The sequence below is a fragment of the Panthera tigris genome, chromosome E1 (genome assembly GCF_018350195.1).
Source record: "Panthera tigris isolate Pti1 chromosome E1, P.tigris_Pti1_mat1.1, whole genome shotgun sequence".
NCBI lineage: Eukaryota > Metazoa > Chordata > Mammalia > Carnivora > Felidae > Panthera > Panthera tigris.
In genome coordinates, this window is record NC_056673.1 from 35,541,834 (window position 1) to 35,555,608 (window position 13,775).

The window sequence follows — 13,775 nt, forward strand, 5'->3', positions numbered from 1 at the left end:
TCCATGGAAACCTGCTCTCTGCCCACATGCCAGCCACAAGTGCTGCAGGAGCTGGAAAGGAAACAGATCTGAAACCTAAACCCTTTGTTTCTTCTATTTTTTTTCCATCCCCGCGGAAGGCGTGAGCTTGCTAGACAGTAATCGGAGAGAGAGAGAGAGAGAGAGAGAGAGAGAGAGAGAACATACCAGTTCTCTCAGGCAGAGAGGCGAGGTGTCTTGTCCCCACCGCAGTGACAGTCCCCCAAACGGCCTCCTAATGGCTTCTGAGTCAAGTCTTCACCCTGTGGCTGCAGTGGTTCGAGTGTCATGAACTCCCAGACAGAAATGTCCAGTCCTTGCAAGGATGGACTATGGAATTGTCCCAACCCAGGTTGGACAACTCAGAAGTCATTCTGGTGTTGATTTTTTTTTTTTTTAATTTAAATTCTAGTTAGTTAACACGCAGTGCAGTATTGGTTTCAGGAGTAGAATTCATCGATTCATCGCTTACATACAACGCCCAGTGCTCATCACAACACGTGCCCTCCTTAATTCCCATCCCCCTTCTAGCCCACCCCCCACCCACCTCCCTCAGTTTGTTCTCTGTCCTTAAGAGTCTCTTGTGGTCTGTTTCCCTCTCTCCTCTTCACCCCCTTTCCCATTCTGATGTTGATTGACTTCTGCTCCCTCCCATTAGCAGAGACGGTCAAACCTTTCCATATGCCCCTTAGCAGGTGCCCTAAGAGCTCATTTCATTCCCCCTGCCAGTTTCATCGTCAGCGGGGCAGATTCTCAGGAAGATTTAAGTTATGGCATGTGAGCCAAGATGTAGCTAGGACAGGGTTTGAGACTTGAGAGCTCCATTCACGTTTCAGATAAAGGAGAGGACAGTCCATGGTAGCAGCAGGGGCCCATCTATAAGCCGGAGTGGGAGTTATGGAGAAAATCACAGGCCCCCCCCCCCCCCGCCAGGGTTTTTCTCCCAGCATCACTGTTGCCTTGGTACCTCTCCAAGAACCCTGGGTCCCCAGGGGTGGTGCGGAGGAAGAGGGCCACACCTCGCGGCTGAAGCAGGTGCTTCAGCCTGCTGAGTATACTTGAGTAACTCCGAGCTGGGGTTGCTTGTGGAAATAAGGCTGGTGCCTGTCCTGATCCTTCCATGGACTCATGATGCCAGCAGAGGTCTTAAAGTCATGTCCTGCGGCGTCCTGCCCCTGCGTTAACCCTTTCAGAGAGGTGGTGACCCACTGAATGCTTTCCGGGATGCCCTGGGATAGAAATTCCCAGCTCCTTGCGGCCTTTTCATTGTTATCAACTTTCCCATTGGGAAGGCCCCGTGTTTAGCAATTCTTTTGCCACGTTCTCCTTTTCCTAGCTGCTGATCCTATAAGATGGCCTGGATTTCCCAGGGAAGAGGGGGAATCAAGCCCTTCAGGGTCATGCCCTCATGTCCTTTGAGGGGTGCTCAGTCTCCTGGGTCGCCATCCCTAAGTGTGCGTGCACACACCGATTCTTTTCAAACCTTCTTGGTCGGGGGGATACCTTGCCACTGTGGACCCCCCAGGGACCGCAGGCCTTCCCATGGGTCTTTGAGAGAGAGAGAGAGAGAGAGAGAGAGAGAGAGGAAGAGAGAGAGAGAGAGAGAGAAGGAGAGGGAGAGGGGCAGAGAGAGAGGGGACAGAGGATCCAAAGCAGGCTGTGCACTGACGGCAGAAAGCCCGACGCGGGGCTCGAGCTCACGACCCATAAGATCATGACCTGAGCTGAAGTTGGACGCTCAACCAACTGAGCCACCCGGGCACCCCCATCCTCATTCCTTACTCTAGAACTCCCTGACCTCACTCCTTTTATCCTTCCGTTTCCTCCACATGACCAAAAGGGTGGGGACGGTTGTTTCCTATTAAGGTCGGGCTCCTATTAAGGTCGGGCTGCCTTCTCCAGACGGTTGTTACCCTTGCCTCTCAGCAAGGGCTTTGAAAAAAATCACACCTTTCAAATGTGTTCAAAAATGAGATTCTTTAGGTCAGTAGATTTCAGTGGGGGACATCCTCCCCCCCCTCCCCCCGCCAGGGGACATTTGGCAATGTCAGGAAACATTTTTGGTTGTCACAGCCTAAGGGGGCACAGGTGCTCCTGGCACCTGGTGGGTAGGGCCCAGGGATGCGGGTAAGCATCCTACAAGGCTCAGGACAGCTCCCTGCCACCAAGAATTACCCAGCCCCACATGTCCATAGCGCTGTTGCTGAGAAACCCTGCTTTAGGCTATAAAAAGTCTTAGAAAATCACTTTGCCTGGGTCTCTGCTTTTGGGCAAGTGGCCTGCCCCCAAAACACTGCTTACTGATAAAATCTCTCAAATTAAAAGATCCCTTGGGGGGCGCCTGGGTGGCTCAGTCGAGCGTCTGACTTCGGCTCAGGTCATGATCTCACGGCTCGTGAGTTCGAGCCCCGCATCAGGCTCTGTGCTGACAGCTTGGAGCCTGCTTTGGATTCTGTGTCTCCCTCTCTCTCTGCCCCTAACCCACTCGCATTCTGTCTCTGTCTCTCTCAAAAATAAATATTAGAAAAAATTTTTTTAGAAAAGATCCCTTGGTTTCCTCTTCAAAAATCACATCGTGAGGAAGTTCTCCTTCCGGTCTAGCTTTAATCCCTCCTGTTTCTAGATAAAGTAGATTTCCTGTGGTTTAACCCTATTCCTAATAAATGGAGAGCGGAGGGCCTAAAGACTGGCTTAGTAGCCTGTAGTTTTCTCCCGTTTGAACAGAGACCCAGCTCCCCTGATGCCCCCGTCCCTTCTCATTGGCTGTTTCTCTCCCTGTGTATGTGTGTTTCTCTCTCCGTCCTCCAGGTCCCCAGGCCCTGACCTGGCCTTCCTGACTTCCTGTCCTGACAAGAACAAAGTCCATTTCAACCCGACCGGCTCGGCCTTCTGCCCCGTCAGCTTGATGAAGCCCCTCTTCCCCAGCATGGGCTTCATTTTCCGCAACTGCCCCTCGAGCCCGGGGTCCCCCCTTCCCCCTGCCAGCCCCAGGCCACCGCCTCGGAAGGATCCAGAGGCCACCAAAGCCTCCTCGCTGCCATTCGAGCCGTGGCAGCGCACCCCGCCATCAGAAGAGCCTGTGCTTTTCCAGAGTTCCCTGGTGGTCTGAGGGCCCTGACCCCATCACTTCGCCATGGAGACCAGTGCCTTGGTGGCAGGCCCCTCCCTAGCTCCCCTGAGGTGGGGGATGAAGGAGCCCTTCCCTTCCGGCCTTCGAGCACTTTCATTTATCGTGTCAAAGCCCCGGGTCCTCTTTCTGGCGGACACCGGCCCCTCCGAATGTGAGGGGACCTGCCTTCTCCACTAGCAGCTGGGCAGCTCACAAGTCACACCTGTGTTCTTGCCGCCTCTCTCACTTGGTGGAAAACTCACCCCCGAAGGTCTTGGGTCCCCCACCCCTGGGTGTGAGTCCAAAGGGCTGTATATGGCGCCCTTGACCTTGTCATGGAGCAATCTGCCCATGATCGAAGGAGAGGGGACCCCACAGATGTCCTTCCCTCTCCCCGCCCCCCCCCCCGGACACGGAGGAGGAGACGTGAAGATATATACCCCCCTCCCCATGCCTCCCTCTCATTGGAGGAGCCGACCAAAGCAGCCCTCAAGGGCCAGAACACTTGACCAATGCAGCTGCTGGCAGAGATGGGAACCAAGCGTTTTCCCAAGTGGCATTTTCATCTCGCTTTCACCCTAAGATTGTCTTAAGCAGCAGCCCGGCTTGCCCAGCCCCAGGTGGGCAGTGGGGGAGAGGGACAGCTGGCATTCCTCCAGGTGGCAAGTGGCGACCCTACACCCTCCACCTGCCCCAGGACTGGGTTGGATTAGAAAAATGCCTATTTTTCTTGTATCGATGTAGAAACTCTATTTTCTCCCAAAGACACTATTTTTGCAGCTGTTTGAAGTTTGTATATTTTCCGTACTGCAGAGCTTACGCGAAATCGAAGAATGTTAATGTTCAAGTTTTCTTATCCTGTGTTTAGAAGTTGTTTTTTTTTGCAGATCTTGGTGTTAATAGACCAAATAAATAAGTATTCCCAGCAGCCTGAGGTTCTGTTAGACGTGATTTGGGGGGGGGGGGGGGAGGGGGGAGGGAATGGGATAGAGATTGGAGGTATTATATTGATCATTTCCTGCTTATCTTCAAGAGGGGTCTTTACTGAACACGTAAGGATGTGGATGCGGGCGTTACATGAATGTGGGCGTTGTGTGGATGGACAGTGTTCCTGTCCTCAGGTCACTAGGCTTGGATTCTTTACACGGACATCTAAGCAGCAGGTCCAAAGAAAGGCTGTCCAGATGAAGGGTGTGGCGGAGGTGGGGTGAAGGAGTCAGTGGGGAAGCCGGAAGTCAGTGGGGATGAGTCCGGAAAAGCTCCCTAGAGAGAGTGGGTTTCAGAGAGGACGCGAGGGGGGACCAAGTTTGACGTCGTGGGTGCTCCTTGCACCAGCCAGGGGAACAAGACGAGAGAATGGCAAGCAGGCTGAAACTCTGGGCGCAGTTTTAGGGAAGCTTTGGCGTTTCTGGAGCATTCTTTCCATCTCCTGAGTACCCACGACACAGAGGGGTTTGCAGCCTCTCAGCTTTATTGTGCTGCACCTGTAAGAGCTCAGCAGCTTTGAGGGGAAACGGAAACAGCCACCCCAACATTCCGAAGGCGCTTTGCGATTTACAAACATTATCACCTGGCATCCGATCCCTACTGGAGGGGCGGAAAGTTGACTACCCCAAGAGCAGTTGTAATAACTACAATCGCACCTGTCTTGTAAGACCACAAGACGAGCTCCTAAGGCAGGCTATCCCTGTAGGCATTGGCTCGGTGAGCATCAGAAACCCTGTTAAGTGCTTGACCTAAAATCTTACCGAAATATCGCAACAACACAGAGAGCGAGAGAACTGGATAAATCCCACTGTACTAATGAGAGAAAGACAGAAAGATTGTATAGCCTCACCCTAAAGGCACAAAGTGGGGGAGCTAAGATTGGGAAGCAGATCATTTGAATCCGGTGCCCATGCTTCTGACCACAGCGCTCTCCTGCTTGTTGGTATTTTCCCATTAATTTCAGATGAGGAAACTTGACTCAGAGGTCAAGAGAACTGTTTGAAGTCCCAGCTGGTGAAGAGGCAGGGCGGGGACTGGAACCTAGGTCTCTCACCCCAGCTACTGTTTGGTGCCCTGGAATCACAGGCTGATTCAGTGGAATAAGCCACAGGGCGAGACAGCAAATTGTGTGTGGGGTGGGGGGCACCCCTCATTAATAGAAAGGAGACAGGGGTTTGAAGACAGACCCTGTCTTCTTTCTCTTACTCCCCCCCCCCCCCAAAGATGTTTGGCCTACCCCCAAAGCCTTAGTGAGTCAGGCCCGGAGTGATGGGTGTGGTGCTGCCCTGAGTTTCCTTCCTTTGCCTGAGGCTGTGCCAAAGGAGTGAGCTGTTAGAAGCAGAGAAGGAGCCTCTACCCAGATAGCAGCCCAGAGTCCATTGATTAAGTGGCACTTGGGGGTTGTAGGGGAAAGTCCTGGGGTCTTGCCCTAGCTCTTGATGCAGGCCCAACACTTGGGTGAGGGAGGGGTCCAAAAAGGCGGTCCTTTAATGGGAAAGAATCTGGAGGGTGGCAGGCCCATTGCTGGGGATGCATAAGACCCTGGAGAAAAGCCACTTCCATTTCCACTTCCAGGAGGTGAGGAAATCCGATCAGAGTTGAGAAAGTGTCAGGACGAATAATGCCTTAAACTCGCACAGCGCACTTCACGGTTTACGAAACGCTTTTCACAAACCTCGGCCCATTTGATCCTCAGAACAGCCGAGAGGCGACAAGGTGACTAATACTAATTGAGGCCGGGAAAACTGCCGCTTGGCACGGAGACAGCACGCGTAGGTTAGCCTAACCCTTGGAAGCCTACAGATGTGCTCTGGAAGGAGGACCGCTCTCAAACGCCTGGTGTTCGGGCAGAGGGCGAAGCGCTGACGCGTGGCAGCAGCTAGGGGGCGCTGAGGTTCCACTGAGACTTTCCTGGCGTTAGGACCCAGCGGAAGCCTGACCGCTGACTGGGAAAGAGACGGGGGGATTTGCCCAGCTGGCCGCAACCTCCTTCCCACTCACCTGTCTGTCTTCGCACAGCGCAGCCAATTGCTGACCTCCACATCCTCATACGTCATCACTCCCCGCCCGCCTAGCTCGTAGGCCATCCCGTCGAGCTCCGGGTCGCAGCTGTCCTCGGACTTGCCTGATCGGAAGAGCTCGAGGGCGAGGAATTAACTTCGGGGCGGCTGGCTCTCTTGGCCACCAGGGTCGAAGCCAAGGTTTCAGGGTAGATCTCCTTTCCTTGGGAGTGGTTTCCGGGTCCCGAGGCGTTTCCCCCTCGGAGGCCCTGAACTGGCACCTCTGGCGGTGGCTGCTGGGGCCTGCTGAGCAGCGGTCGCATGCAGCTCCTATGAGGCCCCTGCCGCCGGTCGGCGATGTCCGGCTGGAGCTGTCCCCGTCGCCGCCGCTGCCGCTGCCGGCTGTGAGCGGGTCTCCGGTCGGGTCGTCCGGGCGTCTCATGGCCGCTAGCAGCTCCCTGGTGCCCGACCGGCTGCGCCTGCCGCTCTGCTTCCTCGGCGTCTTTGTCTGCTATTTCTACTATGGGATCCTGCAGGAGAAGATGTGAGCAGATCCCCGGGGCCGGAGCGCATGCTTGACCCCCTGTCTCGCCCCTGTGGCCGCGTTCGCGGGCCTCCCGCCCCTGAGCAGGGTGTCCCCTCGTGCCCGCCCTCCCAGCACCCCGACCCCTTGGCGGCCGCCGCTGTGCCTGCTCAGGTTTCCAAAACGCGAAAGTTGGTCTCCGAATTCTCGGGACCTGGTTAGTTTTCTTCCCTTGTTTTTCTTCCTTTTGGATCTGAAAGGCCTGCGTTTTACAGGCTGAGAATTCTACCCCCACACAGGTTTGCGTGCCTGTGCCGCCGGCTCCTCTTTGGTCCTTCCAGATGTTTGCAGACCGCGGGTTCTTTTGCCCTGGGCTCTGCTGCTGTAGCCCGTACCCCTTCATCCGCTGCGTGGGGTACCTCGTTTCACCGTCTGATGTGCCACGTTTCCTCTAGCTCCATCCCCTAGTCTACGGGATTCGCAGGCCGGGATGTCTGGTTTCTAGATCCATTAAAATCAGCCCCTCTTGCGAATGAGGCCAGTGATCCTTACCAGACTGCCCCTTCGTTCAGAGAAGCAAGATCATTTTAAAGCTTTTCGTGGTTCCGGACATACTAGATGACCCTGAGGGAAACACACTAATTCCTCTCCTTCCCCGCCCCCCCCCCCCCTTTTCGTTCTTAGAACAAGAGGAAAGTATGGGGAGGGAGCCAAACCGGAGACATTCACTTTTGCCTTAACCCTGGTCTTCATCCAATGTGTGATCAATGCTGTGTTTGCCAAGATCTGTGAGTACCTGTATAGTAATGCGTTGCGCGCTCTCTCCCTACCCACCCGGCTCCCAAGACCTCCACCCTCTTTAGCACTTTCGCAGCCTCTCTGTTCAGTGTACCAAACGAATGGCTTTGGAACGGGGTACAACCCTGTTTCCTCAAATCAGACCAACTTCTGAGTCAGAAACGTGCAGAGAATGGGCCTTCTGTGTTCCAGATCCCCACGGAGAATCCTTACTTTTTTTTCTTTTCTGTTTCCCTTTGATTTTCCTTTATGCATCAGCTTCAAACATGTTTTGAGCTTCTCTCTTTGTTCCCTGGGGGCTGCATCAGGGCTAACTAGTCCCTTGAACTGAATGAGCCCCCATCCCTGCCCTGCATGTGGTCTTGGGTTAGGCGTAGGTGAGACTGGGGAGCGTAATCTTCAGAGACTTCCCAGGCTAAGAGGACAGAAATACCTTGTGCTGCTCGTCTTATTTGACAGGTTCCTTTCATGTGGCTTCCGACTTTTGCTCAGTAGTCCATCCTGGGCCCACCAGGTTTCTCTTAACATGTTTTTTTTGTCTTCTCCCAGTGATCCAGTGTTTTGACACCGCGAGGGTGGATCGCACTCGGAGCTGGCTCTATGCTGCCTGCTCGGTCTCCTATCTGGGTGCCATGGTCTCCAGCAACTCAGCACTACAGTTTGTCAACTATCCGACTCAGGTGAAACCTCAGGGTGGGAGGAGGGTCGGCTCAGCAGTAGTTGGAAAAGAACGAAGGCTCCTTCGCTCGGGCCCGTGGCTTAAATAAAAGGAGAATGGGTTGGGGAAATGCAGAGGGCAAAGAACTAGAGAGCTGAGGTTTAGCGGTGGTGGGTTGGCCATGACAGGCTGTGGTTTCTGCTGCAGGCCCCACAGTTACTCATCCTGACGTAGCACGGGGCCTGGCACGTCACCGATGGCTCAGATATTATTTGCTGAATTTAATTTCAGGTCCTTGGTAAATCCTGCAAGCCAATCCCAGGTAAGCAGCAGAAGATGGTCCCCATCTACCGTCCTCACTCTTCCTGTTGGAAGCCCTCTACTCCTCTGCTAGAGCTGTGTATTCCTTCGGATTCGTCATCCCATCTCCGCTATCTTGAGAGTCGTCCCTCCGTCCCTTCCTGCTGCCATCCTGTCATCCGTATCACTTCCTGTGGTGTTGGGGGTGCATGAGCTAGAGGCTGACCTAGTCTGCTTCTCGTGCTGGTCATTTTGGCGTCCCGTGTGTTTACGTGGTCATTAGACACTCTAAATCCTATTTTGGGGGCGCCTGGGCGGCTCAGTCGGTTAAACGTCCGACTTCGGCTCAGGTCATGATCTTGCGGTCCGTGAGTTCGAGCCCCGCGTCGGGCTCTGTGCTGACAGCTCGGAGCCTGGAGCCTGTTTCCGATTCTGTGTCTCCCTCTCTCTCTGACCCTCCCCCGTTCATGCTCTGTCTCTCTCTGTCTCAAAATTAAAAAAAAAATAAAAAAACGTTAAAAAAAATTTAAATCCTATTTTGTTGTTAAATCCTATTTTGTTGAAATAGGATTTGTTGAAATCCTATTTCATGCTCAGGGTGGAGCCCGACTCGGGGCTCGATCCCACAACCCTGGTCATGACCCAAGCCAAAAGCAAGAGTTGGATGCTCAACCGACTGAGCCACCCACGCGCCCCCTCTCAATCCCATTTTGATCGTCAATTTCTTTCTCTAAATCTCTCACTCTTTTCCCTTATCCCCACCCTTGCCTTGTTCCTTCTTGGACCTTTCACCTTTGTTCTCTCCCTTTTCCCTGCCTTATACCCTTTGTTCACTCTGTTGCCCAATCATCTCTGTCTGGGAGCCAGCCTTGCACACCTTCCTCTTACCGTCTATAGGCCTTCCTTCTCAGACATTGTTTTCTCCCATGAGTCTTTTCTTGGCCCTCCAGAGAAGAGTGGTGGGCTCATCAGTGCCTGTGGGTACCGGAATTTTCCACTCTTTCTTCCCTGTAGTCATGCTCCTTGGAGTTACCCTCTTGAAGAAGAAGTACCCAATGGCCAAGTACCTGTGTGTGTTGCTAATTGTGGCTGGAGTGGCCCTTTTCATGTACAAACCCAAGAAAGTAGTTGGGATAGAAGACCACACAGTTGGCTACGGAGAGCTGCTTCTGGTACGTGGTCCTCGTGGGAAAGGCAGCCTTTTCCAGTAATCACAACCAAGGAGCATCCCCACCTGGGGTTATATGTCTTGAGAGAGATCGTGGTGCTCCGTATGCCCCCCACTTCTGGTCTTTGCCTCTTGCTGTGTGGCCCCTGGCTCTGCGAAGGCCGTAGCGGGAGGCCTGAAATATTTAACTACAGCTCAGCCCTCCTGGGGAGGGGACGACTCCGAGGCCTGCATTTAAACACTGGTGTGAGGCCAGAGCAAACAGGGAAGGAATAGTGTGTCTCTCACTGTAGCTTTTCTGAGAAACCTGGAAGCCAGAGTTTAAAAGAAAAGTACAGTAACTGTTGCTTGCTGTGTATTAGGCATTGCCCCCAGTGGCTTACCTATTCGTTGGTTACTTTTTACAACGATAACCTTACAACGTATGTGGTGTTCTCTTCGTTTTCCATACGAAGGAAGTGAGACACAGAGAGGTTAAGTCCATTGCCGTGGTCACACAGCTATTAAGTGGCCAGAGTTCGTGGCTAACTTTGCCCGGGGTTCCAATCTGGGCGGTGTGACTGCAGAAGCCAGTCCAGAGCACTGCTCCAAGCCGGGAGGCCAACACGCCAGGACTAGATTCCCTGTCCTTGCTATAACAAAATACACGCGTCATCACAATGTGTTCCTCTGGCCCCTGCACACGAAGCTTCATGGCGTTGTGTTGGGAAGTGGGAGGCGTCCCGTCCTACTCTGATTACATTATGACTGTTGGGGCTCAGATAGGCTGTCGTTCTAGTGTCTGGGGGGCGGGGGGAGTGAGCTATCGTGATCTCTCCTGACTGCCCACCCGTGACCGCTTGGCAGCATTTTGTTCTGAGGGACTCTGTCCTAAGGCAGCGGCTTTGTGAGGAGGTCTCAGAAAACTGAGAGTACCGTGTCCTGGGACGGGGGGTGGCGGTGCGGCCTGGTGGCCTCACTGCCGGCTGCACCCTCCCTCTCTTTTCCAGTTACTGTCTCTGACCCTGGACGGACTGACAGGCGTTTCCCAGGACCACATGCGGGCTCACTACCAAACGGGTTCCAACCACATGATGTTGAACATCAACCTTTGGTCGACATTGCTGCTGGGAGCTGGTAAGGAGCAGTTTTGCTGTTCTTTCCGTTGTGTCACCAGAGGCCAGACCACCCTCCGCCAGTTGACCCCCAGCGCAGAGGCCAGTTGCTAACTTTGCCCAGGCCAAGGGTCTTTCTTGGCTCAAAGGGGCCCTTCTGTCCAGCCCCCCGAGAAACCTTCCTGGGGAAAGCTTCCCAGCAGGCTGTGCTTGCTACTCATTGCACAGTCAAGGCTGGGTCACGGGGGTGCCTTGGGAACCCAGGGAGAGAGATGAGATGTTGGTATTTGGTGTGTACCGAGTATAGTTCGAATGTGGACGCATTTGCTTTTAAATCAGCGCTTCCTAACCTGTTTTTCAAATCCGGACACACGCGGGAAGTATTTTTTGTACAGCCCGGTGGGCTTCACGGAGGAGGCTGCCGATGGCTGGAGGTGACCAGCGCTCGGGGCTCCACTGAGCTGGCGATGCGTGGGGCAGTATCTCCCCAACACGCGAGGATCCCTGATTCCAGTGGCTTTGGCAGAAGCGACGAATCGATTCCCAAGCGTCTCTCGGAAGAGTCTTCAGTTAGTTTCTCTAATCGGAAGACTAGGAGGCTGCCTGACGGGACAGTACAGACTCCTTCCGCGCATTCCCCTGTGGGGTACTCCAGTGGGTTGTGCGCAGGCACGCGCACCGTTACAGGCATGGGACGTGCGCCACTCACCCCCAGACGTCTTTCCCTAGGAATCCTGTTCACTGGCGAGCTCTGGGAGTTCTTGAGCTTTGCCGAAAGATACCCTACCATCATCTACAACATCCTGCTCTTTGGTCTGACCAGCGCCCTGGGGCAGGTGAGCGCATCACCACGGGGTGGCGTGGCTTCCCTGAGAGAGACTGACCCGGCTTGGGGGGAAGAGGGTGGGCCGAGCGAGCCCCGACGGCCCCTCGCAGACCTTAGACCTGGTGGCGGGTCCCCGAGAGCCAGGCCGACCGCCACGCTCTCCGTCTCCCTAGAGTTTCATCTTCATGACGGTGGTGTATTTTGGCCCCCTGACCTGCTCCATCATCACGACAACTCGCAAGTTCTTCACCATTTTGGCCTCTGTGATCCTCTTTGCCAACCCCATCAGCCCCCTGCAGTGGGTGGGCACCGTGCTCGTGTTCTTGGGTAAGTTGCCGGCAGAGCTGGCCTCGCTGGGCACACGGAGGGTGACAGCGCTTGGGATACTTTCTTCCCCCCTGAAACGTTATACTCATGAAATTTATGTCGTTATTTTAGAGAAGACGTTTTTAAAAGAGGAAAGGAAAAAAAAAAAAAAAAGAGGAAAGGAAGCATCGCACCTAATCCACCCTTCCTAACGTACGTTTCATTTTAGTGATGTTCCTCCGGCGACTTAAGTTTCCCCACGCACCGAACAGGATAAAATCATTATACTTACTCCCTACTGATTGGTGCTGCCGTGGATGCGCTGAGAGAACTAGCTACGAAGTCTTGACGTTCTTTTCTTTTCGTTGTACCGTATTTTATTCTATATATGTAATTACCTGTATCTTGGTGATTTTTTTTTTTTTTCCCCCTCCGAGGGAGTCCACTAAAACCGGTGTTTGCACGTTAGTTTTATTTAAAGCTCCCAGTGTTGGGGGGGGACTAAGGCTGACCGTCCCCTCCCCTCCCCCTACTCTCAAAATCATTGGTAGGTTGCATTTCTCCTCGTAAAGCTAAGCCCATCTTTTCCCTTTCCTTAGGTCTCGGTCTCGATGCCAAGTTTGGGAAAGGAGCCAAGAAGACGTCCCACTAGGAACAGAGAGACTACCTTCACTTCAAGCATATTTAAGTTATTATCTCAGATACGGACATCTCTTGGGCAAATGGACACAATAGGGAAAAAAGACTAGGACTGGGTTCCAGTCTGTTTGGGGTTTTTTGGTTTTGTCTTGTTTTTTGTTTGTTTTTTTTTTAAGAAAAGGAAGCAAAAATCACATATTCTGAAAGAAGCCCTTGGATTTTAACAGGACAGAGTTGGCAGTTTTTGTTCTGGCTGACCGGGAGCACAGCCCAGGGCAGAGACGAGAGCTGACGCTCTTTGCCCAGGCTTCCTGCCGGCTGTAGGTGCCCTGATTGGGTGGCTAATTCCCCCAAGCGCCCAAGCCTTGCCGGGAGGAACTTTAATAGGTTTGCAGTTGTGATTGTGGTCTCCGCTCCCACAGGTGACGGTCCAAACACGCCAGGACGGGGGGGCTGGCCGGTAGAGCCAGAGAATATGAAAATCACTTCCTCTCCTCAAGCTCTGCTGGGCAAATCTGTCTTTAAGAACTCCAGATTTCTTCTTTCCTCAAGAAACCTCTCTTGAAGTCGGGGGGGGAGGGAAATGAGTCCAGAGCCACAGCGGCTGCCGTGTTTTCACGTTTCCCCGCGGCCTCCCCTTCGGCCAGAGCTCGCGCGAGCCCCGAGTGGAGACCCAGCGTATGTATCATGAACAGCTTGGGAAGGTCGCTTCCCTCCCTCCGTCTCTGCGTCTGTTCTCGGTCCACCTGGTCCCCTCCTGGGGAGGCCGGATTAATCCTATTCCCCTGTCCCCGTCAGCTGCTAAAGCATTGCGGTCCTCCTGCCGCCGAGGCTGTGCCAAGGTGTCCCCATGCCAGCTCCTGCCTGTTGAAAGGGATGCTGGCGGAAGGCATGGTGGCTGGGGCCTGGCACAGAGCCTCTGTCAAGTTTCCTGGGTGGCAGTGGTGGGGGGGGGGGGGGGGGAGAAGGCGGAGCGTGGAGCAGAGCCACCTGCCCACTGCTGCCTTCAGAGTTGGAAACCGCAATCCTCCACGGGCCGAACTTTACACATGAAAGTGCATTTCCACCAGCTGCAACTTTCACTCCATCTGTTCAGCAGCCCCAGCCCCTTGGCTCTCCAGATGGGAGCCCAGCCGCCTTCCTGAGCGGCTGCCTCGCCACCCCTACCCAGCCTTTCAAGCCAGCCTCGTTTGTGCTCCTGTCGCTCTCTAGGGGCCCTGGTGTCGCTGCAGTTCTGCCCCCAAAGGCCCCCTCTCATTCTGAACTCCTCCTTGAGAGAAGAGGTTTTAAGTACATCTGACTGAACTTCCTTCCTTCTCCACCCCTTCTCCCTCTCTCTTTTTTTTCCC

General features: G+C 53.9%; 2 protein-coding genes across 3 annotated transcripts in view; both read left to right on the plus strand.

The window, feature by feature from the left end:
• Window positions 1-4,049, plus strand: part of FAM117A (family with sequence similarity 117 member A) — a 43,673-nt gene extending 39,624 nt beyond the window's left edge. The window contains exon 8 of the mRNA XM_042967840.1: window positions 2,827-4,049. Coding sequence (XP_042823774.1) covers window positions 2,827-3,127 — 301 coding nt within the window. The 3' untranslated portion in view covers window positions 3,128-4,049. The remainder of the gene's footprint in view (window positions 1-2,826) is intronic.
• A 2,260-nt stretch (window positions 4,050-6,309) lies between these two features.
• Window positions 6,310-12,650, plus strand: SLC35B1 (solute carrier family 35 member B1). 2 transcript variants are annotated; one of them, XM_007085836.3, is made up of 9 exons: window positions 6,310-6,658; window positions 7,322-7,425; window positions 7,985-8,115; window positions 8,385-8,415; window positions 9,408-9,565; window positions 10,551-10,677; window positions 11,385-11,491; window positions 11,655-11,808; window positions 12,387-12,650. In XM_007085836.3, exons 1-9 carry the CDS (start codon window positions 6,447-6,449, stop codon window positions 12,437-12,439), a joined length of 1,077 nt encoding a protein of 358 aa, XP_007085898.2. In that variant the 5' UTR covers window positions 6,310-6,446; the 3' UTR covers window positions 12,440-12,650. The 2 variants fall into 2 exon arrangements, with proteins under 2 accessions (XP_007085898.2, XP_042823775.1); XM_042967841.1 differs by lacking the exon at window positions 9,408-9,565.
• Window positions 12,651-13,775: the final 1,125 nt, after the last annotated feature.

What these genes read in the sequence shown, in the direction of transcription:
- SLC35B1 (XM_007085836.3), top strand. Translation starts at nt 6,447, where the DNA reads ATGAGGCCCCTGCCGCCGGTCGGCGATGTCCGGCTGGAGCTGTCCCCG. An exon ending in TTGTCAACTATCCGACTCAG is followed by an intron (nt 8,116 to 8,384) that starts GTGAAACCTCAG and finishes ATTTAATTTCAG; the next exon opens with GTCCTTGGTAAATCCTGCAA. An exon ending in ATCCTGCAAGCCAATCCCAG is followed by an intron (nt 8,416 to 9,407) that starts GTAAGCAGCAGA and finishes TCTTCCCTGTAG; the next exon opens with TCATGCTCCTTGGAGTTACC.